At 44.8% G+C, this 27474-nt stretch overlaps 1 protein-coding gene across 3 annotated transcripts in view; it reads left to right on the top strand.

The window, feature by feature from the left end:
• CFAP44 (cilia and flagella associated protein 44) overlaps positions 1 to 27474 on the top strand; it is a 1393686-nt gene that overhangs the window by 645042 nt on the left and 721170 nt on the right. For all 3 annotated transcript variants that reach the window (XM_069635797.1, XM_069635796.1, XM_069635798.1), the window contains one exon: positions 15629 to 15728. In XM_069635797.1, coding sequence (XP_069491898.1) covers positions 15629 to 15728 — 100 coding nt within the window. The remainder of the gene's footprint in view (positions 1 to 15628; positions 15729 to 27474) is intronic.

A 27474-nucleotide genomic window follows, 5' to 3' on the forward strand; every position in this document is an offset into this window, starting at 1 on the left:
ACCGGCTGGGGAGCGCATATGGGCACTCTGCAGACACAAGGCCGCTGGTCTCGGAAAGAATCTCTCCTACAAATCAACATTCTGGAATTGAGAGCAGTCCGCTGGGCCCTGAGAGCGTTCCTGCCTCACATCAGGGGATCCACAGTGAGAGTTCTGACGGACAATACCACGACAATGTTTTATTTACGAAAGCAAGGCGGTACGCGGTCTAGGACCCTTTCCATCGAGGCTCAGAAGGTGTGGCACTGGGCGCTGAAGCACGATGTATCCATCATAGCCCATCATCTGCCAGGAGTGAAAAACGAGCAGGCGGACTCGCTCAGCAGAAAGATGGACCAGATTCACGAGTGGGAAATAAACGACGATCATTTGGCAAAGGTCTTCCAGAAATGGGGGCAACCAACGCTGGACCTCTTTGCCACGAAGGCAAACAAGAAGTGCAAAATGTACGCCAGCAGATGGCCACAGGAAAATTCAGTGGGAGAAGCTTTTTCCTTCCCGTGGACGGACAAGTTCCTCTATGCCTTCCCTCCGTTTCCCCTGATACGCAGGTACAGGTGCCGAGTCATCCTGTTAGCGCCGTGTTGGCCGAGACAACCATGGTTTTCCGACCTCCTTCATCTGTCAGTGGACCACCCGATAACGTTCCCAAAAGAGCCCAACCTCTTGTCCCGGAAACGAAGGAAGGTGTGGCATCACGACCCGAACAGTCTCAACCTCACGGCTTGGCTCCTGACTTTTCGGAGTTTGGGGCCTTGACCATTCCATCGGACTGTCGAAAAATATTACAGGCCGCGCGGGCCCCGTCCACCAACAAGTCTTACAGGTGTAAGTGGAAAAGATTCTGTGTGTGGTGCCAAGGGCAGGCGGAAGTGGAGCCTCTGAGAGTTACTCCGGAACAGATTCTCCCGTATCTGTTACATTTGGCGAGGAGTGGCTTGTCTTTTTCATCTCTAAAGGTTCACCTGGCGGCCATCTCTAGGTTCACAAGGAGGAGAAACTCTACGCCTTTGTTTAGTGACAGATTGGTTAAACATTTCATGAGAGGTTTGTTTTGGACGTTTCCCCCGGTTAAGCGTTTTCCACCAATGTGGAGCCTTAACTTGGTACTTGCAGGTTTGATGAAATCACCTTTTGAGCCAATGGCTACGGCGTCCATGAAGTTTCTACCTTGGAAAGTGGCTTTTCTAATAGCCATAACGTCGTCCGTATTTCAGATTTTTCAAGGACAAGGTGATCTTGTCGACGAGTCCTCGTTTCATCCCGAAAGTTCCTACGATTTTTCATAAACACTCTACCATGGTCCTACCCACCTTCTTTGCAACGCCATCGTCGGCAGCGGAAAAGGTTCTGCATACCCTCGATGTCAAGAGGGCTCTAAAATTCTACCTGCATCGTACCCAGCAACTTCGATCGACACAGCAACTCTTCGTTGCGTATGGCCCTTCACCAAAGGGGAAAGCAATTTCGAAACAAGGTCTGGCTCGATGGGTCTCGTCGACGATTGCTTTCTGTCACTCGAAAGCGGGAAAGCCGCTGCAAGGACGTCCAAGAGCCCATTCGACGAGAGCAACCTCGGCGTAGACGGCATTATGGGCGGGGATCCCGCTGGCAGACATTTGTAGAGCAGCAGCATGGTCAGTGCCCCATACATTCACCCGCCACTACTGCTTAGAACGACAGCATGCGGCCGAGGTTCAAATGGGCCGAGCAGTCTTACGGCATCTCTTTCAATAAGGTAAGCCCTTTCTCTTCGAGAGGGTTCTATGCTGGTTGGATATGTGTTTATACATGCAGATATGGGTATATATATTTCTGATGTTTGTTAATCTGCTTAGAATCACATGCTGTGCATAGGTCCGACATCCAGTGGTCACTGCGGAGTATTGCATTTTGTTTTTCATAGTCGAAAAGGGACGTCGACAAGGCGTGTCTGAAACACTATCCCTATAGTGACGTGCGTTGTACCCACAATCCCTCACGCGTCGAGGTCCCTCAGATTGTTTTTTTCCGCGCAGCTACTGGTCGCCTTTACGCGGAGCTCCTCGAGAGACATTGCAGATTTCATCTCCTCGACCTTTGGTCGTTTTCCTATATTAATATAGAACATATCGATCCCCCCCCTCGACGCTGTTGTGAAGCCGCCGAGCAAGATCTTCGACGGAGGGGACGAGCGGAGGAGATCCTTCGGCGTTGCCGAACACGTGGCCTGGCCTCGCAGGCCATATACAGTAGGGAGAGTGGGGGTCGTGGGACATCTCTGGTTCTTTTCTGAGAATGCCTTTCCTTTTCCCCTTCCTTTCCCTTGGGGTGGTTATCACGATTTATTGCCTCGGCTATGGAGAGGACACCCTTTAGGTTTTGCCCGCTTTGCAAGGGCAAGTTTACTTGGAAGGACAAGCATTCACGGTGTAACCGCTGCTTGCCCCTCGATCACAAAGAGGAAGGTTGCACGGCTTGTCGGCTTCTTAAGCCTAAGACTCTAAAAGACCGTAGGGTCAAGAGGTGGGCGGCCATAGTGTGTATGACCTCACTGGGGAAGAACATTATTTTGAGGAAGAGGATGATTTTATGGACGAGGAAGAGGGACGGAACCAGGAGGAAGGTCTGGAAGACAGCCCAGACTTGGTAGGAGAAGGCTTGGGAGAAAATCCAGAAGAAGGACCTTCTCACCCCTGGCAATCCCCATCAATATATTCCGACACTGATGTCCTGAACCTAAATCCTCCTGACAATTCACCTATTAGAAACACGTCTCCCATTGACGATCAGCCCACATTTAATGCCCTGTTGCGCAGAGCAGCAGCACATTTCGAACTGGACACTGGGGAGCTCTCTCCTGAATTAGACTTTGTGGAAAGAGTAATTAAGGAGAAACCCCCGGTCAGTCAGACCATTCCCCTCCCCTCCTCGCTTCGGTGAAGAGAAGAATCATCCCTTCGCTGTCCACACCCGCACTAATCAGAGGGGTCAATCCTAGAATTGAAAAACTTTTCACTCCTTCACCCTCAGACCCGCTGTACATCAGGGGACATTCCATTCCGGATTCCCTGGTAGTAACCAATACAAGAAAGAGGGCAGGGGTACCACTTTCCACCAGTGAGGCACCACCTGACAAGGAGGGCAAGCGGTTATATGCCCTTGCAAAAAGAGTTACATCCTCGGCTGCCTTTTCGGCAAGAATTGCGAACAACAATTCTTTGCTCGCTAGCTATGCGGACGCGCAGTGGGCCAAACTGCGCAAAGACGCCGAAGAAGCGCCGGAACCATTACGTACACGCCTGCTTACAACTATTGGGGAAGGAACCCAGGTCAACCAGAGTATTGTAAAGAACTCTCTGGATGCTGCAGAAACAGCGGGACGTTCCCTGGTTCAGGGAATACTCCTAAAACGCCACGTATGGCTGCGCAACTCAGGGTTCAAACCGGAGACACAGGCGTCTTTAATAAATAAACCTGTTGAAGACTCAAACCTCTTCGGGAAAGCGGTGGATGAGGCTCTGGAGATGGCTAAAAAAGAGTTCGACACTATCAAAACTCTTGACCAAATCTCTAAGCCCTCTACCAGGCGCGGCTATGGCAACAAACGCTTTTTTCGTGGCCAACGCCAACAACAAAACCAGCAACAACAGTACCCTGCCACCATTTTCCAGACCAATAGTGGGCAGTACAGCCAAAGAGGCCAGCGCCGGGGCAAAGGAAGAGGCCGGGGGTCCACCCCCAAAGGCTCCCAAGCCCCCAACAACACCAAGTGACGCGAAGATTCGCGTCCCCTCCCATGCAACACCGGTCGGGGGCCGGATAACATCCTTTCTTCCAGCATGGGAGGGTATAACGTCAGACCGCTGGGTACTTTCCACCGTAGCCCACGGATACTGCATCGAATTCAACAGTTCCCCAACATACAAACCCCCGAGGGGACGTCGCATGACACCGGAACATCTTGCCATCCTTCTCCAAGAAGTACAACAACTGCTGGAAAAAGGAGCCATAGAGGTCGTACCTCTATCTCAGGTAACGGAAGGTATTTATTCAGTGTACTTCCATGTACCCAAAAAGGATCTAACCATGCGCCCTGTATTAGATCTGCGCCCAGCGAACAAGTTTATCAAACCCCAAAAGTTTCGTATGGTGACCTTACAAGAAGTGATCCCACTGCTATCACAGGGAGATTACATGACAACATTGGACATGAAAGATGCATACTTTCATATTTTAATGTTGCCAGCGCACAGAAAATACCTCCGGTTCATGATAGAGGGCAAACACTACCAGTTCAGAGTGCTACCCTTCGGCATAGCATCAGCACCAAGGGTATTCACAAAGGTGCTGGCAGTGGCAGCGGCCCACCTGCGCAGGTTGTCCATCCCAGTTTACCCTTACCTCGACGACTGGCTCATAACAGGGGATTCTTACGAAACATGCTTCTCCAATACCCAAAAGACTGTAGACCTTTTGTTCCAGTTGGGCTTCTCCATCAACGAAAAGAAGTCCAGCCTAGACCCCAGCCAAATCAAACAATTCCTAGGGGCTCTAATTCAAACAAAGGACGGCCTCGTCTTCCCCTCCAAAGAGAGGGTCCAAAACATGCTGTTTCAGATGCCTCAATATGTGACCGGTCGAGAGGTGACGGTACGCAAAGCAATGCGCTTGCTAGGCATGATGGCGTCGTGTATTTATTTGGTACCTCACGCGCGCCTGCGCATGCGCCCAATGCAAGAGTGGCTCAACAGCCAGTGGTGTCAGGCCAGCGGACTATGGGACGATCTAGTGGTGGTCTTGCAGGCCTTAGTTCTCTCGCTACGGTGGTGGACAAAGGAAAACCTGGGAAAAGGGAAACCCTTTGCCACACCCGCGGCGGAAGCCACTCTAACCACAGACGCATACCTCACAGGATGGGGGGCTCACCTATCCCATCAGACTGCTCACGGAGTGTGGACTCCGAACGTAGCATCCAAACACATCAATCTTCTGGAGCTACTAGCGGTATTCAAAGCGCTAAAAGCCTTCCAGGAACACCTACAAGGCAGGACAGTGATGGTCCTTACAGACAGCACCACAGCCATGTATTACATCAACAAGCAGGGGGGAACCCACTCCCCAGGACTGTCTAAACTGGCCCAAAATATATGGAAGTGGGCTCTCAAACAAAATATGTTCCTACTGTCACAACATGTACCAGGGGAACTCAATCTGCTGGCAGACAAACTCAGCAGAGATTTCCCCCTGCCCGAAGAGTACGAATGGCGACTGCACGAAGACATCATCTTCGACGTCTTCACGCAATGAGGATTCCCAGAAATAGACCTGTTCGCAACCCTGGAGAACTCACAATGCCAAAGTTACGCCTCCAGGTACCCCCAGAACCAATCCAAGGGGAACGGTCTGTCGATTCAATGGTCAGGGAAATTTGTTTACGCTTTTCCCCCCGACTCCCCTTCTCAACAAGGTGGTGCACAAGATGCACCAGGAACAAGTGACCATGATACTGGTGGCCCCAATGTGGGCCCGACAGCCATGGTTCGCTCACTTGATGGAGATGTCTCTATCTCCCCCAGTGAAACTCCCCTGCCCGTACAACATGCTGTCACAAGACAAGGGCAGGACTATGCATCCATGCCCCCAGAACATGAACTTAGCAGCCTGGCTCCTGAGATCATAGAATTTGGACATCTACAGCTCCCGCAGAGATGCATGGACATCCTCAGGGAAGCCAGAAAACCTAACACTCGCCACTGCTATTCTAGCAAGTGGAAGAGATTTGTCATCTGGTGCAGAGGAAAGAGCATCAACCCGATTGACTGCTCTCCCACACATATTGTTCTATACCTGACCCATTTATTGGATTCAGGTCTAGTGTTCAATTCCATTAAAGTCCACCTAGCGGCACTTTCTGCATACACCACTTCCCAACTCAAAGTGTCGTGGTGGAAGATCCCTGTTATAAAGGCCTTCATGGAGGGAGTAAAGAGAATACACCCCCCGATAGCTGACCCAGCTCCCGGATGGGACCTTAACGTGGTACTTACCAGACTCATGGGCTCACCATTTGAACCCATGCACAAAGCATCTCTTAAAGACCTCACTCTTAAGACTGCTTTTCTAATAGCCATCACCTCCATCAGGAGAGTAAGTGAACTACAGGCTCTTTCTGTTCTAGACCCCTTTGTTACAGTTCACAGAGATAAGGTGGTTCTACGCACTCACCCAAGGTTTGCTCCGAAATTCATCTCAAAATTCCACGTAAACCAGTCTATAGAACTACCAGCGTTCTTTCAAAATCCTTCCAACTTGGGAGAAAGGACTCTGCACACACTAGATGTCCGCAGAGCGGTCATGTTCTACATGGAAAGAACCAGACCACTGAGGAAGACTAATCAGTTCTTCGTCTCGGTGGCAGCAGGAAGAGAAGGGGATGCAGTTTCAAAGTCCACTATTTCTAGATGGATTGTTCAATGCATCACTCTCTGCTATACTCTTGCTAAGAGAGAACTGCCCTTTAGGCCAAGAGCACATTCTACTCGAGGCACGGGGGCGTCCATAGCATTCATTGCAAATGTTCCCCTTGAGTCCATCTGCAAAGCGGCTACCTGGAGTTCTGTGCACACCTTTACAAAACACTACTGTCTAGATGCACACTCTAGATCTGACTCCCAGGTGGGACAGGCAGTATTAAGACATCTTTTCTCTACTGTTCCTTCTCATAACCCACCGCCAACTCCGGGTACTGCTCGCTAGTCTATTCACAGCATGTGATTCTAAGCAGATTAACAAACATCAGAAGACAATGCATTACTTACCGTAAAAGCATTTCTGATGGTTGTATCTGCTTAGATTCACATGCGCCCACCCTTCCTCCCCGCTCGGATGGAAGGAACATAGACTTCCTTTTATATCTCTCTTTTCTGTACTCACTCACGTCTAGAAGGCTCCCTCAGGGCAGAAAAATACAAACAGAGGGACCTCGACGCGTGAGGGATTGTGGGTACAACGCACGTCACTATAGGGATAGTGTTTCAGACACGCCTTGTCGACGTCCCTTTTCGACTACGAAAAACTAAATGCAATACTCCGCAGTGACCACTGGATGTCGGACCTATGCACAGCATGTGAATCTAAGCAGATACAACCATCAGAAATGCTTTTACGGTAAGTAATGCATTGTCATATAGATATATATATATATATATATAGATATATATAGATACGTATACGCTTTTAAATTATATGCACGAACATGCGTATGTGGTGCCAATGCGTGCTTTATGTATCCTGTTTTTTAACTTATGTATATTGCGGTATGCAGTACGGTGACAGGTGGTTGATTTCGAATCGTATGTAATCATGGTTCGTTTTCTTTGGCAGAATGGGGTGATTGCTCGATTGCAGTTACACCTCCTTCATTGTTTCACGTTCACTGCTGTGCATTCTATTCTAAGCATGTGAATCCATGAAAGATCCAATGCTGGAGAAGGGAATAGTTTCTTACCTGTAACTCCATTTCTCCAGCATTGGTATCCTTCATGGATTCGATTCACATACGCCCTCCGGCCTCCCCGAAATGCAATCTTTGCATTTTTTCTGGTTTCACCCCGTTCCACTTGGAGGGGTCGAAATCTGGAAGGAGCCGCGGGGGCGGGGCATTTATACCGCTACGTCTTGGTAGGGCGTGCGTGCGTGCGCGGCCCAAAACGACGTAGATAGGACACTAAAGTGTCGAAAGATTTCCTATAGAAAAAGGCTATATAAGCTTACCGAGGGTTCCCAGTCTGTCGACGGGGAATATTCTAAGCATGTGAATCCATGAAAGATACCAATGCTGGAGAAATGGAGTTACAGGTAAGAATCTATTCCCTTCTGCAATCTGTGGGGTGGCCATATGGGCTACTTGGTATTGTGTTCTTGTGCTAAAGTAATGACTTAGTGGTACTTTACCACAAAGTAATTACTTTGAATTTTGGGCAAGTGTTTTAGGGAATTGGGGGGGTAAGGGATAAAAAGGGGTGAGGAGGGGTTTTTGTAAGGGCAGTAATGAAGGGGAAGCAGGGTTTGGGGGGGTGCAAATTTGAAAAGACCATTAGGTTAAAAAATCTGAAGTAATTACTTTGTGCTAAGTTACCACAAAGTAATTACTGTCGGCAAAAGAACATGCTACGTCCCATGTGTCTTGGAGCCACCATTTCCTGGATGGGGTTTCCAGGTAGGGTGCTTCATTTGGCCAGGAAGTCCTGCGTAGAATATTCAATTGAAGCCAGCTGTCACATACTGCACTTACGCTTTCTGTGTAATCTGTCCCAACAAATGGGCAAGGGAGTGAGAGTCTGGATGTAAGAACCGTGAAGTTACTGTCATGACGAGTTAGATACGTGTAGTCCGTAGTTCTCCCACTGTGCCAATTCGCATCCCGTCATCCCCTTGCTCCTATGCCATCGTTCTTACGCTTCTGCGTTTCATAGCAAATTGGGAACGCTTGGTTGGGCCGCTTAGACTGGTCATGTAGCAGAGCAGGGTCCTTGGGCACGTTATGGGAGGTAGCAGGGTTTCCAACAATTTGTGAAGGTGCGAGACTGAGTAACTGATTGATCATGAAGGTAGTATTTGTTAAGGTTAACCCCCTTAGCGTAAGTACGCTATCCTTCATTGTGCCTCCTTTTAGGTTGACTTCGGCGGGGGAGAGAACTTGTGGTTCAGGACAGGAAGGTGTGCCTGCTCGACTCGAATGCGGATGAATATGTCTTTTGTGCATAGTAGCTTTCCTGCCATATAGTTCTGTTGGGGTTGACTTGGACTCTTTATTCTGTTGCTGACTGTAGTGGCCATGCTGTAATAATTTGTGGGAGGGGTTAGTCAGAGGATTGGTAATGGTTTATGCTCTGCTTCTTTACTATGGTTGGGTTGTCCATGTTGTACACGGACATTGTGTTGTTATGGGTTTTTTATACATTGTGTAGGAATTTTGGGTGGGGGGTGGGGACTTGGGTTTGGAATTTACTGAAAGTTTGGTGTTTTGCGACATTATACCTTTAGTTACCTTGCTGCTGTACCTGTACAGTGTGCCATCTACTTGTTACCGTTGTTAGTATATTCTAGTGGTTTACTGCCCCTTCTGGGCATGTGCTTAACCTTTTATCTTTCCTTTCTTTTCTTTTTTCTGTTCTATCTTCCTATTCTGTTCTTTGACTGTAATTGCATATGCTATAACATGTCTCGTAACTTGAATTGTGCCATGGGTACTAAAATTGTGGATCATCTAAATATTGTCTCGTGGAATGTTAATGGACTCAACAATGTGGTGAAAAGGACTAAAATTCTATCTCACCTGCGTTCAAGCTCTTGTGACATTGCATTCCTCCAGGAGACGCATTTGGAAGACCCTGAAGCTGAAAAATTGAAAAGAGGATGGGTAGGGGATACTTACTTCTCGAATTACTCATCTAGCAGAAGAGGGGTTTCTATTCTTATCCGAAAGAATATGCCTATATCAGTCATCACAAGCAAAGGAGACAAAGAAGGACGGATTATTTGTGTTCTGGTAAGGGTTCAAGGTGTGGACATTCTGCTATGCAATCTATATGCACCAAATTTGGATGATCCGATCTTTTTTCATGAAGTGGCTCAAATGCTTCAAGGTTTTAATATGGACTCGATCGTAGTTGGAGGTGATTTTAATCAGGTCTTGGACTCTGCTTTAGATCGATCAAATGGGGATTGTACTAGAACCCCGCACAGGTGTAGACGTTCCTTGGAGAATTTAATGAGGGAGTTCAACTTGGCTGACATCTGGAGGCTGGAACACCCGTCGGACAGAGATTATAGCTTTCATTCACAGTGTCATGACACATATTCTAGAATTGACTTCTTTCTGACCTCTGGTCGGGTGACTTCAAGTTGCTATAATTCATCTATTGGACTTATTGCCCTGTCGGATCACGCACCTGTTTCGTTGCAATTGTCCTTACAGTACTCTCTGATTAAATCACCGAGGTGGAGAATGAACTCTTATATACTGAAAAATGACCAGATTAGGCAAGAGGTGGCAGAGGAAATTGACAACTTCATCCAAATTAATAGAACTGCCGATGTTCGAATATCAACAGTCTGGGAAGCACTGAAATGTTTTGTTAGGGGGGTGCTGATTTCTAAAACTGGCAAGGACAAAAAATTGAGAACTAAAGAAATTCAGAGACTCTCTTCTGAAGCGAAGTGCCTAGATGTTCTGTTTGCAGCAAGCAAAGATGAAAATACAAAAAATGAACTGCGAAAAACTAAATATGAACTAAATAAGCTCATTTCAAGCCAGGTTGAATATGCACTGTTTAGACAAAAGATTAACTATTTTGAGAATGGTGAGAAAGCGGGGAAGTTACTGGCACATCGGCTGAAGGTGGCTGACAGCGATCGCTTCATTGCCGCAATCAGAGGTCTTGATAACTCATCGGAGACACAGCAAAAGTCTATTAACAATTCATTCCGTGGCTTCTATGAAAAACTTTACACCTCTGAACTATCCTGTGCAGATGGAGATATTGACAGCTTCCTTGATTCTCATGTTCTCTCTCGTCTGACGGCGGATGAGGCGGCAGGTTTGGAAGGGAAAGTGGAAATGGATGATGTTCAACATGCAATTTCAAGAATGTCAGTGGGTAAATCACCTGGCACTGATGGTCTCCCTAATGAATTTTATAAAGCCCTCCCTGATTCCGCACTACAGCTTCTGTGTGATGTTCTTAATGATGCCTTTGAGTCTGGTTCCCTACCAGATACAATGAGACATGCATTGATTACGGTGCTGAGAAAGAAAGACAGATCTGCTACAAGGTGCGAGAATTATCGGCCGATCAGTCTGATCAACTGTGACTGCAAAATATTGGCCAAAATCCTGGCTGTTCGCCTGAATAAGGTCATTTCGACTCTGGTGCATGAGAACCAGGTAGGTTTTGTCTCTGGTAGGGCAGTGGCGGATAACATGAGACGCCTGCTATTGACAATTGAGAAGGGCCATAGTCAACCAGTTGCCAGTGCGGTCATCTCCCTAGATGCTGAAAAGGCATTTGATCGTGTTGGATGGAACTTTTTGTTCGCATGCTTGGGGAAAATGAACTTTGGACACGATTTCCAGCGTTGGGTTAAACTGTTATACAATAATACCTCTGCAAGTGTGCTGACGAATGGACTTATCTCTGATCCATTTGAGCTTCATCGTGGTACAAGGCAGGGTTGCCCTCTTTCACCTCTCTTATTTATTTTATCTATGGAACCACTTGCAGTGAGCTTGCGGGCAGACGTACGTCTTCTACCTGTTATTGGAAATGGTCGGGATAATTTGGTTTGGTTGTATGCTGACGATTTGCTGATTGCCCTGCAAGACCCAGCTGTTGGCATTTCGTATTTAATGCAAGATATTCAATCCTTTTCCTTGGTGTCAGGATATAAGATTAATTGGAGCAAATCAGAGATCCTGCCTGTCAATGGGTTGTGTCAAAGACATACATGTGTTCAGTTTCAATTCAGGTGGTGTGCTGAAAAGTTGAAGTATCTTGGAATATGGATTGGAGCGGATATAGTGAAGTTGCCAGCCATTAATTTTTCTTGGATCCTTCCGATTCTTAGATCGGATTTGGTAAGGTGGAGTCTTTTGAAATTGTCGACCTGGGGCAGAATCAACTGTTTGAAAATGAACCTGGCACCTCGGATAAATTATTTGTTAAGCATGCTCCCAATTAAGATACCTGGAAACATCTTTAAAGAGATCAATAGGATTATGCAGAACTTTATTTGGAATGGGAAACCTCCGAGGCTCGCAATTTGGAAGCTTCAACTCCCATTGAAATTGGGTGGAATGAACTTGCCTAATTTGTCAGACTACCATTTGTCGTTTTCCACTCGTCATTTGTGCAGAGTTATTGACTCTGGAGATGTACAGTCTGAACATTCTGACCTCTTATCCTGGGAATGCAGTGCTGTTTCCCAATTGGACCCGAAAGCGTTGCTGACTACTCAGAAGAACAAATCAAAAAAAGTCAGCTCTCTTACTTCATTCTTGCGAGACTGCTGCTGTGAGCTCTCGAATCGTGTGAGTGCTGACCCATATTTACACCCAGATGCCTCCATATGGAATAATCCAGCCTTGAAATATCAGGGTAAACCTCTGTTTTGGGTGGAATGGTTTGTGGCTGGCATCAAATATATTGGAGATTTGTTTGAGGGGGACAACTGGTTGACGTACGCTCAGCTTGGCCAGATGTATGACATGTCAGAATGCTCGTTTGCTGAATATAGGAAACTGAAGATTATTATTTCAGCTTGTGTTGAGATGCCACAATTGACTGGTCAAAGTCCTGCTTGGACAGCTCTATCTGCATGCTTGAGTGCCTCACACCCTGCTTCTACCATGTATGGAATTATAAAAGCTACTCGGAAGGGTGATCCAAGATTGCCTGCAATTTGGGCGGAGGAATTGGGGGAAGATGTTAACTTCAGATGTTGGCGGAGGTGCTGTGAAAACACTCGTTTGGTAAGTTTGGATTGGTCCCTCAGAGCTTCTCAAACTAAGTTGTTGTTCAGGGCCTATTGGACGCCGGAGAAACTATTCAGGAGACGACTTTTAGACAACAATCTTTGCTGGAAGTGTAAATGTTCGAGAGGATCTCTGAGTCATTTGATTTGGTCCTGTCCCAAGACGATGCAATTCTGGGATAAGGTTCGGGAGAGGTTGAGTCTGGTCTTAGAGGTCACAATCCCCATGAATGCTTCATTACTGATTTTGGGTGATGACTCTTCTCTGGAGGAAATTGACTTTGGTAAGAGAGTTTGGTTGCTTCGTGCATGCATGGTTGCTAAAAAATTCATATTGAGGTCATGGAAATCAAGTACTTCATTTAACATTGATGACTGGGTGGAGGAGCTACTTACTGTTTCAACATATGAAAAAGCCATTTACAAACTCACTGGTGACATTGAAAAACTTTGGGACATTTGGAGCTGCTTTCTTGATGCATATTGTAACGCTCACCTGATTCTCGCAGAGGCGCCGGTCTTGACTGGCCGACTACCGTATCTTCAAAGGTGATGTGTAGCACCCAGTTGGCTCTTTGGGCTGGACCTCTGTGCACTGTATGCCTGACGTGTAGAGTAAGATGTCTGCAGATAGAAAATATGGGGTTAATGAACTGGGGTTATTGGGGTGTCCCTATCTCTTTCCTCTTCTCCTCTCCTGTAGACCCCCAAAGGTTAACGCTCTCACCTTAGGTAAGTGAATGCCGAGCTCTCCATCAGCCTCGGGGCAGGGTGCTGTAACCAGTTTCTTCACTGGATAGGTAGCGCAGGCCTCTTGACTTCAGAGGACTGCTGTCCGTCGTTTACTGCACGAACGGTAAGTTTCGAGTCATTCAAATGTCTTTAAAGTCTTTAGTAATGATGTCTCTTGTTTTGCAGGGTTCCGGCGATGGCGGATGACGGGCTGAAGTGAGTTGAAGATGGAGCCCGTGTGATGAATAGAAGCGCCTGGAAGCACGTAAGTAAGCGCTTGTTGCCTGCTTCACTATGCGCTCTAACTGTCTTTTTATTTTGCAGGTACGAGTTCGGAGCGGCTGCAGGGTGCCGGAATACCCACTGGATTAGATGTGGAAAGGAGTAATGGCACGTGAGTATTAAAGTTCCCCAATGTCTTTAAACGCACCTTGTTTTGTCTTTCAGATGCGGGATGCAGCGCCGAAGGCCTCCGGAGCGTGCGAAGAGTTGGTAAACTTTTGTCTTTCAGATGCCGGAATGCAGTGTGAAGACCTCCGGAGCGCACGAAGAGTAGGTAAGCCTTTGCCTTTCAGATGCCGGAATGCTAACCTGTTCTTTCTTGTCTTTATAGGTGTTGCTGAAGACTGGATTCAGGATGGTAAGCCTTTGCCTTTCAGATGCCGGAATGCTAACCTGTTCTTTCTTGTCTTTATAGGTGTTGCTGAAGACTGGATTCAGGATGGTAAGCCTTTTTCCTTAGGCCCAGGACCGGATGCAGAAGACACGATGAGCGTTCTGCTGCAGAGGTTGCAGAATAACGCAAAGCAAGATTCATCCACCGGGTGTGGTTTAAATAGCCTCCTGTAGTGCTTAGGTGTCTCCTTCCACAGCCACGCCTAAGTAAGAAAAGAGTTCCTGGTAAGAAAAGAGTTCCTGCCTTCCAGAAGAGTTCCAGTGTTCTGAATCTAGGGAGTGGCTCCAGCCCCACCCAACAGGAAAAGTAGTTCCAAACAGAAGAGGATCAGAGGCTCAACTGGCAGGCAAGTAAGCAGCATGGTCTGCTGAAGGTAAGTCCACCCAAGCATTATGAGCCCGGCGCTTCCAGCGCTGGGACTGGGCATATTTATGAGCCTGGTGCCACTGGCGCCAGGACTGGGTCCAAAAGGTCCCAATTGGGACTGGTTGGCACTCGGAACCTGGGTTATGGATCTGCTTCCAAGGGAGTTGGGAAAACCCTGACCTTTTGGAAGCAGAGATCATGACACATATGGATAAACCTGATCTTTGATCTGGGGTATTATGTACTTACCCTTGAACACTCATAATCTGTATAATACCTATAGTTTGTGTGATGGTTTTTGTAATGCCCTTTTGTCTGAGGTATAGTATTTTGCATTGAAATTTTTGGTTTATGTCTTCTACTCCTACGCTCTTATTCTCTTTCTTCCTTTTCTTTTTCTTTTTCTTCTTTTCCTTTCTTCCTTCTTGTTCTATTTTTGATGTTTATATGTTTGGATTGTTTATGGCGAATTGATTACTTTGCTTTCACTTGGTTGATATTTGTGAATTTCATGGACTGCTGTTTATTTATTTATGTTTGCTTACTGTGAAAATAAAAATTTAAATTTCATTGTGCCTCCTTGGCTCCATTGCTTCTGTTCTGCTACATTAAGGTGTGATATTGTGAGCCATTCAATGGCACGACTACTCCTCTTATTAATTCTTTGACTTGTTATGTTAATGCTAATTTAAGCTTAATGTGCGTCTTTTGATCGGTTCCATGTGCTAATATCCCCGCAAAAATATCGCCATACAGAAATATCGCCATATTTTTGTGGCGATATTAAGGCATGGAACCTGCGGGGGACACCCCCGCAACCCCTGTATCATTTTAAAGGGAGTGGGGGACACCCCCACACTCCCACTCCCAAAAACCCAAAATATTATCCCCAATAAAAATATCGCCTATGGCTGATCCTGACAAACATATATACAGCGATATTTTTGTTGGGGATAATATTACATGATTCCTTTTGATCTTGCCTGAACGACTTCTAATCGCCAGTTTTACGGAGCAGATTTGAATGTTGCTAGGTATCTCTTATTAATGCATCCATTGTTGGGCTCTTTCCTTCAGGCTGGAGAGATGTGCTGGTACATCACATACAAAATACATATGCAATCACGGTCAGAGGCCAACCAGCGTATATGTCCTTTACATGCCTGATCCTTAGCCATATTGTCCCTCGGAATCTGGAATTGTCCACTGTACCCCTTCTAAATGTCTTTACAATAACCCTGTATAGAGATGAGAGGCTGACTGGACCATCAAAACACGCCTCAAACTAGTTTTACACTGCAGCAATGTTTAATGTATGCAATTTGTTTATTCCTTCAGACCCAGGATCCGGAGTGCCTGTTTTCTTTCCATTCCGGAAAGATTGAAGGCTTGGATGCCTCCCCGTCTACGCACCTGGTGGCTACCACTGCTCTTGACCGTAAGTGCTGTTCTAATGAAGTTCCTTCCATGGCAAGTCCCAAATCGCCTTTACACAAAAAAGGCCCCCCACAGTGTCTGATGCTTTGTGGGTGCAGATTTCCTGCTGATTGAGGCACTTAACTGAACCTTTCACGTGTGAGTTACTGACTTACAAAGGGCTTGACCAGTGTGTCCAAATGGCATTAACATGTGCTGATTAGATTCTTAGCCTTTGTGAAGTGAGTGATGCTCTCGGTCAAGTCGCCCCTGTGTGTGTGTGTGTGTGTGTGTGTTCTGACATTGCATTGTGATTACTTCAGCCATAGTTAGACTGTGGTCTTTACTGTGCGTTGTAGCTGGAGAGATTGATGGACAGGTTGACAGAATAGGTACCAATAGCTAACAGAGGGAGCGGTTGTCTGTGCTTCAGGAAAGAAGACAGCACAGACGTTGTTGCAGCAGGAGAGACGAAGAACATGGCACAACCACCCTAAAATAGGTCTCCAGTTCAAGAGTTCCCTTCACAGCACCTCTCCTTGTACACTGGTCAGGGCCATGTTGTCATGCACTCTAGACTTAAGCATGCCGCAGTACCAAAGAGACTTACCTACCCACAAAGCCTATCGAGCTTGGGTTCTTATGAGCCTTCTGATTCTTTAGTCAAGTTTAGTATTCCAGACAGTACAGTCTTGCACAACACTCACATTGCTTATTTGCACTTCATGGCCTTTGTATTCGCACTGTTTGCTAAATGTTGTTGCTTGCAGTAAGTTTCATTATCCAAGACTACATTTCCCAGTTGCCTTCCTCATGTAAGAGTGACACAAGACCTAAGCAAAGCCTGTTTAGGCCAGTAGGCATGGTCTGCATCGGCACAGGATGCTGCCTGTCTGTTCTGTGGCCCAACAGAAGAATACTTCTGAGACAACTAGTAAACGTTAATGCCCAGTTGCTGAACACAAAATATTGAATCAATTCTCCTATTCTCTTTGCAGAGGGTTTTTGTAGCATTACAATGATATCAATGTATTATCCCGGGAAAGCTTTGCTCCTACAGAGTAACAAAATGGCTCATGTCATAAAAAGAGCTATTCATGAATTGCTGTCAAATTTGAAATATAAATCGGGCTACGCTATGTTTAGATCTGTCATAGCTATGCCCTATCACATTAATCCAAACATGACTATAGCATGAAAAGGCCTGTTTAGTTTCATTTGATTGTACATGAAAACCTTGGCCTCTTATTTATTATAGACATTTGGAAAAACAGGAGCCCCTCATTCTTTGCTGTGAAAAAATCACTTTGGGTCTTGAATCTTTAGGCGCATAGCTGGCCTATCTTTGCCAGTTAAAAGTCTGGAGATCGTGTTGATGGGACTAATTCAAAAACGCATTGCCCATATGATCCTGGGCCTTAAGGCACAGCACCAGATTACACCCGGCCAGACTCCGAGTCCTACATGGTTGCTCTTTGAACTCCATGTTGAATTCAAAGTCCTCTGTCTAACACATGGAGGCCCCTGGAATATAGGACACAAATATATGAACAGCCTACTCCCACCCTTCTTCCCTGATACTGTTCTATGTGTTTTTACAACCTCCTTTTAAAAGTCTGCACTTTGTTTGCACAGCTTTGGTCGACATGAATTCAACCAATTTTTCTATTTGACCCCAGCCCTCGCAACACCTAACCCTCCTGCTGCCTACTCTTCTACCCCATAAACACATATGCATTTGTAATTGGTCAAAGCTCATACTTGTATTACGCCCTATTATAAACCAAAGGTCATCAGACGACAACCTCTTTGTGACCCCTAAGTTTAAAAGATGATACCATGGGTGAAAGAAATGTTGTCTTCCAGACATCTGCAAACTGGAAAGAGCTGCCCAAATCTTGGAGACTGGAAAATAGTTATACAAGATTCAAGTGGCTGGCATAGGTCCACTGAGTGAAGGAAGCGGTACATTCCAGTGTTACCTCCTTGGCTGAAGAAAACCATATGCAGATCTGTGTGAAACCCAAGGGCCTTCTCACACCTACTCCCCAGGGATCTACAGCCTTTATGGGCTATTGCCAACCCCATCCTATCCTTCCCTATTCATTTTGGCCAAAAACTGGGACAAGGAGGAAGAAACTAGGAGGAGTGCACACTTTTTATAGCAAACACCACTCTAGTACTGGGACGAGGAAGAGGGGTATGGAGGAATCGCACATTGCAGGTCAGGCATGTCCTATTGATTTGTGTAAACAAGGACAGGCAAGAACACCAAGGGACGTACACCTGCAGACCCTTAATAGAGCCCAGGTGTATAAAAGCAAGGAGCCAAGACAGAGAGAAAGCCACCATGTACAGTTGGTTCGTGTGGAAGCAGGAAGCTGAGACGCTGTAGAGTCCCATGAAGCATGGGGAAGGCATGGAAGTGCTGAGGAGCAGAAGGTGCATATAGAAGGGAGCTGTTGGAGAAGCTACCCCTTTCCTGTCTACTCAAGGTGCTCGTTCCACTGTGGTGAGAAGCCGATCCACGAGTGTCTGAGGGGCGGATGGTGGTGTAAACGGAGAACACCACGCTCTCCGTGTTACTTGAAGAGCCTTTAGAGCGACCGGTGAGTGCCCTATCCAGTGCACCAATACATTAACTTTGAAGTGGGAGCAAAATACAAAGTAACAATAGCTGCGTGTGAGCGAGAGCACGCCCATGAAGTAAAATTATTATTCAAAGGTACAGAAACAAAGGCAAGGTATACAAAGTAACGAAGGGATCGTGTGCGAATTAAAGCACGTCTGTGAAAGTCACCAATCAGTACACTGAACATTTAAAGTCATATGAACAGAAAGAAAAGTATACAAAGCAAGGTAGTGGTCGCGTGTAAGGAAAGACACGTTGTCGAAGGTCTCCAGACTTTGATAAATATAGTGCAACATCGAGTGAATGAATTGGAGGAAAGCAACTAATGTGAATTGAAGAGAGCCCATGAAAAGGGGGGGCCCCTGGTTGCTCGACCTGTGATGGGTGGACCGTGTGGTCCGACAACTGCCCCCAGACCATAGAGCCCAACCAGTTTATGAACATTGTTAAACATTGAAAGCAAGTGGTAAGTGAAGTGCTATTGAACTTGGGAAAGGGAACCCTGAGATCTAGTGAATATTGAAAATCAAAGAGCTCCAGTGTATTTTGAACTTGGGGAAGGGACCCCCAGAGAACATTGTGAACAATTGTGCTTAAAGGTGTTTTGGACTCGGGGAAGGGGGCCCTGAGATTAGTTTGAACACTGTGGCTAATGTTATTTTGAACTTGGGAAAGGAAGACCCAAGACTTGGTGAAACATTGAAATGAACAGTTGGTGGAACTATGTTGAACCTTTGTGAAAAGAGCTGGAAGAAGCTCCGGACTATAAATTGAACACTGTTTAGTTGGCTGAGAATATCCCTGCACTAAGTTTAGATAAAGATGTGAGGGCAAGTATAGGTTTTAGCACAGACAAACATTTTATTTGGACTTACGGAACACTGACTTTCCTTGGTTGCATCAGTTGAGGGAAGACCCATTGTAGATATAGGGCAAGTTGAGCATTACTTCATCCTGACATTTAGTAAAAAGTCTTGTGGAAACTTGAAAGCTGTTGTCTGTGTCATCTCGTGATACCATGCCTGTCTTAGAACATCCCAGTACACTTTGGTTTTCCAAAGGCTTCTAATTGTACATCCAAGTGGTACCCCCTATAGGAATGTGTTTTTATGACCTCTTTCTTAACTCTGTTTACCGAAGGAATCTGTATGTTGAAAACCACTCATTAAGAGAGCATTCCCAGATTCACGCTAACCACCCAGGGAATGCCGTTCCCTTTCCTAAACCCCATGTTAAACTAACGTTACGGAATCCCTGCTCCAGTCACCCTCAGAGTGTGGAAATCTAATCACTCATAATGGCATAGCCAGTGGTTCCCTGCAGAACAGCTTTGCGTTTGGTTTAGGAACAGATCTCATTTTCTTGACATTTATGTAGCCCCGCCGTCTCTATGCACTTGGGATCTGAATCAGATTTGGATTTTTTACTATTCCATGAAGGCCTACCTTTATCAGCCCCTGTTTACCGGCCTTAATTTTTTCAATGTCCATGAGCTATATTAATTTACAAGATTATTCTTTGCCCCCAAAGCTACAATCAATTGTGTTCTGCGCCACCTGTTTCCCCCTGTCTTCTTTACGGCTTGCTCCTTTATGCTTTTTCTTCCCTCTTTATGCACTTTGGAATTACTTGTGTGTTACTGCGCTATAGAAAGCAATGATAAACTTGAAAACAAATGCCATAACAAGTGCTTTTTTGGGCTCCAACAACTTTGTCTAACATTGCCATTAATCCCCATCAAGAACAATTTTCTGATTGTCGGAGCTTTACTCAACTCCATATTGGATCACACTAATGCAATGTACGCAGGTCTTCATTCTGTCATGAATCGAGTAGGATCAACAACAGAGAGATATGTTTAAAGTGGGATTTATATTATTTATATTATTTATAAACCGCTTAAGACAATGTTGAAATGCACCACAAACAGGATGGCTTCTCACTCTCCAAAACAGTTTGGTTTTCCAAAATCTCAGATTCGACTTCCTTCCCTTAGGGCGTAATTGGTTTACAGTCGCTCGTGTGGGTCTCAATACAGGTGTGCTGGTCCGGAAGAAATGCCTGAAAAAATGCTAGTAATTCTGGTTCCTCCATTTGTTCCAGACCGGCACACTTCAAGTTTACCGGTGGGGTCTACAGATCTCCTGGCAGGCCTGACCTGCCGGTAGATCAGGCCCCTACCAGCAAAGAAATGCCCTAATCACTGGCACTCGTAATACCGGTGCTGGTGATTCAGGCAATCCCATTCCATGGCACTCCATGGGAGTTTACCGGCTGTCTGCCTCCAGAATATCCCAGTAATACCGGGACATCGGGCAGTAGAGATGGTAAAGGCAGTTTGCCGGTATCGGATACCGGCAAACCCCTAATGTGGGCCTATTCCAAACTTTGTGTCCCCAACACTTTTATTTTCTAATTTCTTGGTTCCTTGGGATCCAGTCGTTTGTTTCCCATCATCTGTGCAGTAAGTTCATGTGCTCCTGCATGCTAGCCCTCAAGGGGATGATGCTTGGGCTTGCTAAGGACTGGCAAAATCCCAGAGCTGCTTCCATGGAATTATCAACCTGTTTTAGAGATAAGGGTCCTTTATGATTTCATGACTTTCTGTAAATTTGTTTTTTTTTAAACGTTTTTGGCTCAGTTGAGTTGAGTTGTGCCTTTGGTTGTGCTTGATGTATTTACTCCTTCTGTGGTGCTCATGATCAATTACGTTTGCAGTGTTGTGTGGTATTAATTGTTTAAAACAAAAAGTTTGGAAAAAGGCCTGGATGGCTGTGTCGTATCTGCTTGATGTCATCTGAGAGAGATTACGTTCTGCTAGAGACTATACAAAAAAGATTCCTATAAGTATTTTATCTGAACTTGACAAACTAGTGGGATTTTGGAAACAAGAATAAGAACTTTATAAGAACTTATATGACACTGAAATACTTATTTAATTTAATTATTATAAAATCATGTAAGTTTGAAGTAGGATTCATGTAAGATCTGTGAGATACTTTTGAATTGGCGAGGTTCTGGAGGAACTCAGGCTCTCTGTCCATCGAGATGACAGAGACTGGCTTTAGACTGAAATAACTGAGTACATTCTTGGAGTGGGAAAAAGTATCCCTAGCTCTCGACATAGTTTAATAAATGACAGCCTGGAGATATGAACCTCAATAAGGAGAATTCGGACTTGTGAGACCCAGCCTCTAGATGGATTAAAAAGACTAGATGGCTCCTATGAGTAGCGATCTAGATCCTGTGCTCTGGATAGCTAGGGCTTCTTGGCTTTTCCTGACCTATGTTTCAACTGTCCTCGATGATAACAAGGGGTCCAAAGGTGCAATGCCGAATGCAAAAGGCTCATTGTACTAAAGGGATGTACCAACAGAGAACTGGACTACTGTTCCATATCCACATAGCCCTAAATGGGTTCCCAGACCAGGGAACCGGACTACTCTTTGCTTAGTGTCCCAAGGTTATGAAATGTTATGCGGTTGCTATTTTAACTCAATAGCTGGAGTTTGCCAAATCCCAGCCAATTTCTGCTTTTGAAAGAATTAAATGCCTGTAGACATGTAGTGATACTGCAGCCATTACAGATAACAGTTAGAAGAAGATATGCTAATGCTCACTAAATGGGATATGAATGGCATTTGATGTCCTATGTGTTTCTGAAAAGGTGAAGGCATTATTTCACATGACCTTGCTGGTTCTTCCATGCTTTTCAGTACCCATACAGCAAAGGTGATGTCACTATCTAAATAGACAGTGTGCACATCTGTAACATGGAAACATAGTCAGGGTTTTCTGTGGATGAGGAAAAAAGGAAAGCATGCTAGGTGGCTGTGTTTACTCTACCACATATAATTGTCATATGTGCTAACGATAAAAGGGTTGTCGGGAAAATGTATGGGACACAAAACTAGCAAATTGTTCCCTTTCTTGCCATACATTATTAGACTAGAAGATGACAAACTTCACAGTTGTTGGATAATTTTATGAAATAGACACAGCATCTAGTCCAAGAGGCTCTTTTGTGGGTAAGTGAGTTATTCTTTAGAAAGCATAGCAGTACAGGGCTTTTGCAGGTTGCATTCCACTATCGTTGCTTGTTTTAGAGGTCATTCAAATAGCCTAATCCTCTTGGAGGGAAGTATTCAAAGGGTAATGTTATAAATATGTGGTTCTATGCTGGCTGTCATTGCTTTGTTTATTCAGGGATCAAATTAAATCAGTGCAAGCAAAATATGTGATAACCACTGCTTTGTGACAGTCTGCCTATCAATTGTGAAATTACATTACTAAAATATTCCTTAGATTGGAAGTCATTTGGCCAGAATGAGTGGGTAAAGATCAGGAATTATTCAAGGTGCTTTAATCCTTAATGAGGGAGGCGATGCAGCATGCCCGTTTGTATACAAGTCTGTGAATTCACGCCGTCGTTATTCTGCCCATGCTATCATGCCTAGTAGAACAACCGCTTAGCTACAGGGGTCTTCCTTACTCCCGTACAAGCCCACACTGTTTCACAGCATATGTTTGTATATATGACACGAAAGCTTGTTGGTAGGGGTGTTGGTAGGTCTGGATAAGACCTGGGGCTAAGCTGATGTCGGAACTGTCGGGACTGGGGGCTAGAGAGCCTTTTGGTTGTAGCTTCTGAGATTCTATCCGGGGGTACAACCAAAAGACCAGGGGCTATAGCCGCCTTAGCCCCCCCAGCAACGCCTCTGGTTGTTGGCCATTTAAGCCAGTCCTCTTTCTAGTAGCAACACTCTTTCTCTCTCTCTCTCTCCTAAATGATCTATGTAAAAGAGGCATTTGTTGTTGTAAACAAGCGGCAAGTCAGCCGCGAAACGCGTAGATTCCTCAGCAAAATCATTTTTGCTACTTTTTGGGAGGACCGAATTATGACGGTTTTCATTCTTTTTTTGTAAAAGAAAAAAGGTTTTTATGAGCCGGGGTTTGTTTCCCCGACTTTTTTGCAACTAATAAAGGAAAAAATGTAGAAATCAACAAAGGCGAATCCTGATCATTTTATTCTGTGATCCTGTGGAGAGGGCTGCTCACTCGGTTTGAAAGGAACAAGCTAATTTTAAACATATATATATATATATATATATATATATATATATATATATATATATATATATATATATATATATATATATATATATATATGACAAAACCTTAGTTAAGGTGCAGTTAAGTTGCGCAGATGTAATGCAACAAAACCCTTGAAATTCAGCAGATGTGGGAAGTCATGACCAGTTTAACGCTGTGCATTCCCAATTGATGTCCCCCATAATGCTGTGTGTCCATAGTGCCATTTTGTATGTCATTGTGAATCCCTTTTCTTATAATATTTATGTGCTCATGGCAACAGGAATGTGCCTAGTTAAGCTGGATATGACATCCCACACCCGCTGAATTTCAAAGGTATTGTATTCAATCTGCGCAACTTAACTAAGGTTTTTTAGTTAAATTCAAGGGTTTTGTTTATACCATCGTTTTTTTAGAGGCCACTAGCCATGGCCTTCAGTCATGGCCAGTGGCTAAGGCCTTCGGCTGTGCCCACTGTACATGTTGCCCCAATATGTCTCTTTTGGACTCACTTGGTGACCACAGCCTTTGACCACAGCCACTATACATGCCTTTCGGGCCCACTAGCCAGGGCCTTTGTCCCTGGCCAGGGAGCATGGCCTTCAGCCGGGCCTACTGTTAATTTTAAAACTCTACCGGGCCAGTAGCCATGGCCTTCGGCCGTGTCCACTGAACATGTTCCCCCCAATATGTTTCTTTTGGACCCACTAGGTGGCCAAGGTCTTGTCTATACATGTTTTTTTGGGCCCATTAGCCAGGGCCTTTAACCCTGGCCAATGTGCCCACTGTATATTTTAAAACAGTATATTTTAAAACACTACCTTTCTTTCTTACTTACTAGTCATGGCCTTTGCCGATGACCATTGACCCCGGTCTTTGACCCTGGCCGCTTTACATATTACCCCAATTAGCCAGTCAGATAGCACAGCGAGTAGAGCGCTCGCTTTGACATCCGTGCAGAGCCTGCCGACACAGGTCCGAATCACGGCAGTGTCAAACTCAACCTTTCATCCTTCCGAGGTCGATAAATGAGCACCACACACCGTGGGTAGTAATAATCAGCACTCAGTTGTTTAGGGTTTGTAGCGCTATATAATTGCGAATTATTATTATTATTATCTGGTCAAAATTCAGTGTACTCTACATAGTGCTCCAATAGGTTTCCAAAATGAGTCCACTAGCCATGGCCACAACACTAGTTTTCTTTTGGGCACGCTAGCCATGGCCGTTGGCCACTTTCCATATTGCATACCTTGACATGTTGGCCCCATAGATGTTGTGGCATGACACTAGCCATGCCTTCGGCACTTTACATATTGCACCATTGTGTTCCTTAAAGTAACCAAGCACCATGGCCACGCTCCCCCCACTGCACTGAAGCTGGAAAATTCCTCTATGGTTATATTTGCAATATACTACAAATAACCTTGGTCATCCGTAAACGCGCACGAATAACCCTGGTTTCTTTCGTGTGACACACTCTCAATCCTGTTCCCCCGTATGCCCCTGGTTGTGTGAAAATGTTAGAGCTCTGAACTTGGTCCCAGCATCCGCTCCCCCACTCCTATCTGCCCAATTTCTCATGGTGTCCTCTTTCCTCCTCCTCACTGTTAGCCTGGTGCCATTTCATCCTTTTTCCTCCTCAAAAAGCTATTTCTTTCCACTTTTTGTTTTTGTCTAACCCCGGTTATACCCGTTATAACCCCGGTTATCTCTCACATCGAACATCATCAAATAATGGTGGATTTTTCAGACTTCTAGTGTGGTGGCCTCACTGATGCATTGTGGGACACATATATAGCTATTATTTTGGGAGAAGGGGGCAACCCCTTCTCTGTCAAATATTTTAACAATTACCCCAGACCCCTTCCAGAAATCGAGTCAACGCTTGGTGCCCAAGTTGTTTCGTACCTGGCCCAATTTGGTCCAGCAGTTTTTCTGTGCTCTGCTCCGAAAATGTTTCTGTATGGGGAAATGAATGGTAGTAGGCCGAAAACAGCATTTCTTTCCTTTCTTAATAACGTTTTCTTTATTTAATGAATTATTTCCAGTATTTCCAGTCTGGGTGGGCTCGTGGCAAACTGTCTGTTCGCCAAAGCCATCATTCAAGTCAAAAGGTATTAACAATTACTTTTTGGGCTTCCTATGTAACTTGATACTCAACTAGCCGCTGTACCTTCTAACAACCCACCTTCATATATCAGTCTATGTAAACCATGTGATTGTAAGCAGATCCATGAGCGTCAGAAGACAAATATTACATATCTGAAGCTTGAATCTGCTTAGATTCACATGCACCCACCCTTCCTCCACTGTTGGAGATGAAGTTACGTCAACATGTTACACCTTTCTCTACCTTCCTGTACTCTCATACACACATGCTCCCTCATGTCAGAAACAAAGACCTTGACACATGAAGGACCATGGGTAGAGTACACGTCACACTAGGGATAGTATTACAGACACTCCCCGTCGACCTCCCTTTTTGAAATTCGAAAACAAGTCATGCAGTACTCTGCACCTACCACTAGATTTCGTCAGCCTTTGCAAAGCATGTGAATCCAAGCAGATACAAGCATCAGAAAGATGATTACAGGTATGTAATATTTGTCTCATATACAAACACACACACAAAGGGAATCGCGTTTTTGAAGAGTTTATTAAGATACTTATGACTGCAATACATACATAAATGTGCCTGTTAATGCCTGCTATCTTTGGAATATATGGTTACACTTTATTGCATGTCATCGTTTCCAACCATCCCCCATAGAAATGCCCATCACTGTTGCAGGTAATATCAGTCCTCCCTCTTGTGAACCAAACTGAAACGTTTGTTAGCAAGGGCCTCATCATGAGTTGGGCGGTTTCCCAGAGTTAATTGCACCGGGATACCGCCCAACACAATTAGCGTTACCGCAACTCGGTCTGGCGCAATTTGCAAATATACATATTAAAACATTATTAATAAAAGTAAACAACATATTGTGACTTCAAATTAGAAAAAATATTTGAAATCACTTGTACGCATGTTCAATTAATCATTTGCATTTAGGTCCCACGTCTGTTTGCATAATTGGATAATTATAGAGGACATCATGCTTGTATTAGCAGTACAATCAAAGGTCAGACATATTTCTGGGCGATCATATTAAACAAAAGCCTTGTGAAATGAGACTCACATCCGCACACGGCCAGAGTCATTTTAAACAAATTTTGTCATTCCTATTTACAGTCAAGTTGCAATGCTTCTATATATCTTATCGTTGCTAATCTCACTGATGTATACTTAGTGCAAAAAATGTGTTGCCATAAAAATTCAGGACATATAATTCTAAAATCTTTAAAACATGTTTGTAGGTATTGCTACCGCTTTTGAATAAGCATAGGGCATTCTGTGTATAGATGTCTTAAAGTTTCTTGTTGATAAACATTTTTGCAAAAGCAACAGATATTTTTATCTTTATTGATAAGTCTTTGTTTGGACAAAACATCAAGTGTGGGCCACAAATTGAATCTAAATCGAAGAAAACCACTCCTATGAAATGGCGAGGGACTTTTTGATAGATAGCCAGCCAACAAGCGGTATCTTTTTCATCTCATATGGATTGCTTTTATAATCACAATATTTTGAGCATATCTGTTGGGTTTTTATCCAATCTGATTGGTATAATTTAACTTTGGCGCTTGTTGGGTTGTTTAATGATGGCTCTATAGTTATGTCAGCTCTCACCAATACATGTAGAGTGGTTATCTTCCACGTGGTTGCAAATTTGTGAGTGGAACTAAACATGTATGTAGCCAGCATACTTAGTAAGGTATTTGATTTGGGTGCTAAGACATTTTCTTAGAAGAGCACATAACGTCCAAGCATATGTAATATGTAATGAGGTCAGACCCAGTTCAAAACGAATCTTGGCAACAGGTACACAATTCGCAAGATTGAGAATTCGCCGGCAAAATGTATCTTGTAAATTTTGCAAGTAGCTATCCTTTTTTTGGTCTCTGTCCCATACAGCAGAATGGGTACTGCTTTTTGATTATA

The sequence above is a fragment of the Ambystoma mexicanum genome, chromosome 7p (assembly GCF_040938575.1).
Source record: "Ambystoma mexicanum isolate Mex_15411 chromosome 7p, UKY_AmexF1_1, whole genome shotgun sequence".
Lineage (NCBI taxonomy): Eukaryota > Metazoa > Chordata > Amphibia > Caudata > Ambystomatidae > Ambystoma > Ambystoma mexicanum.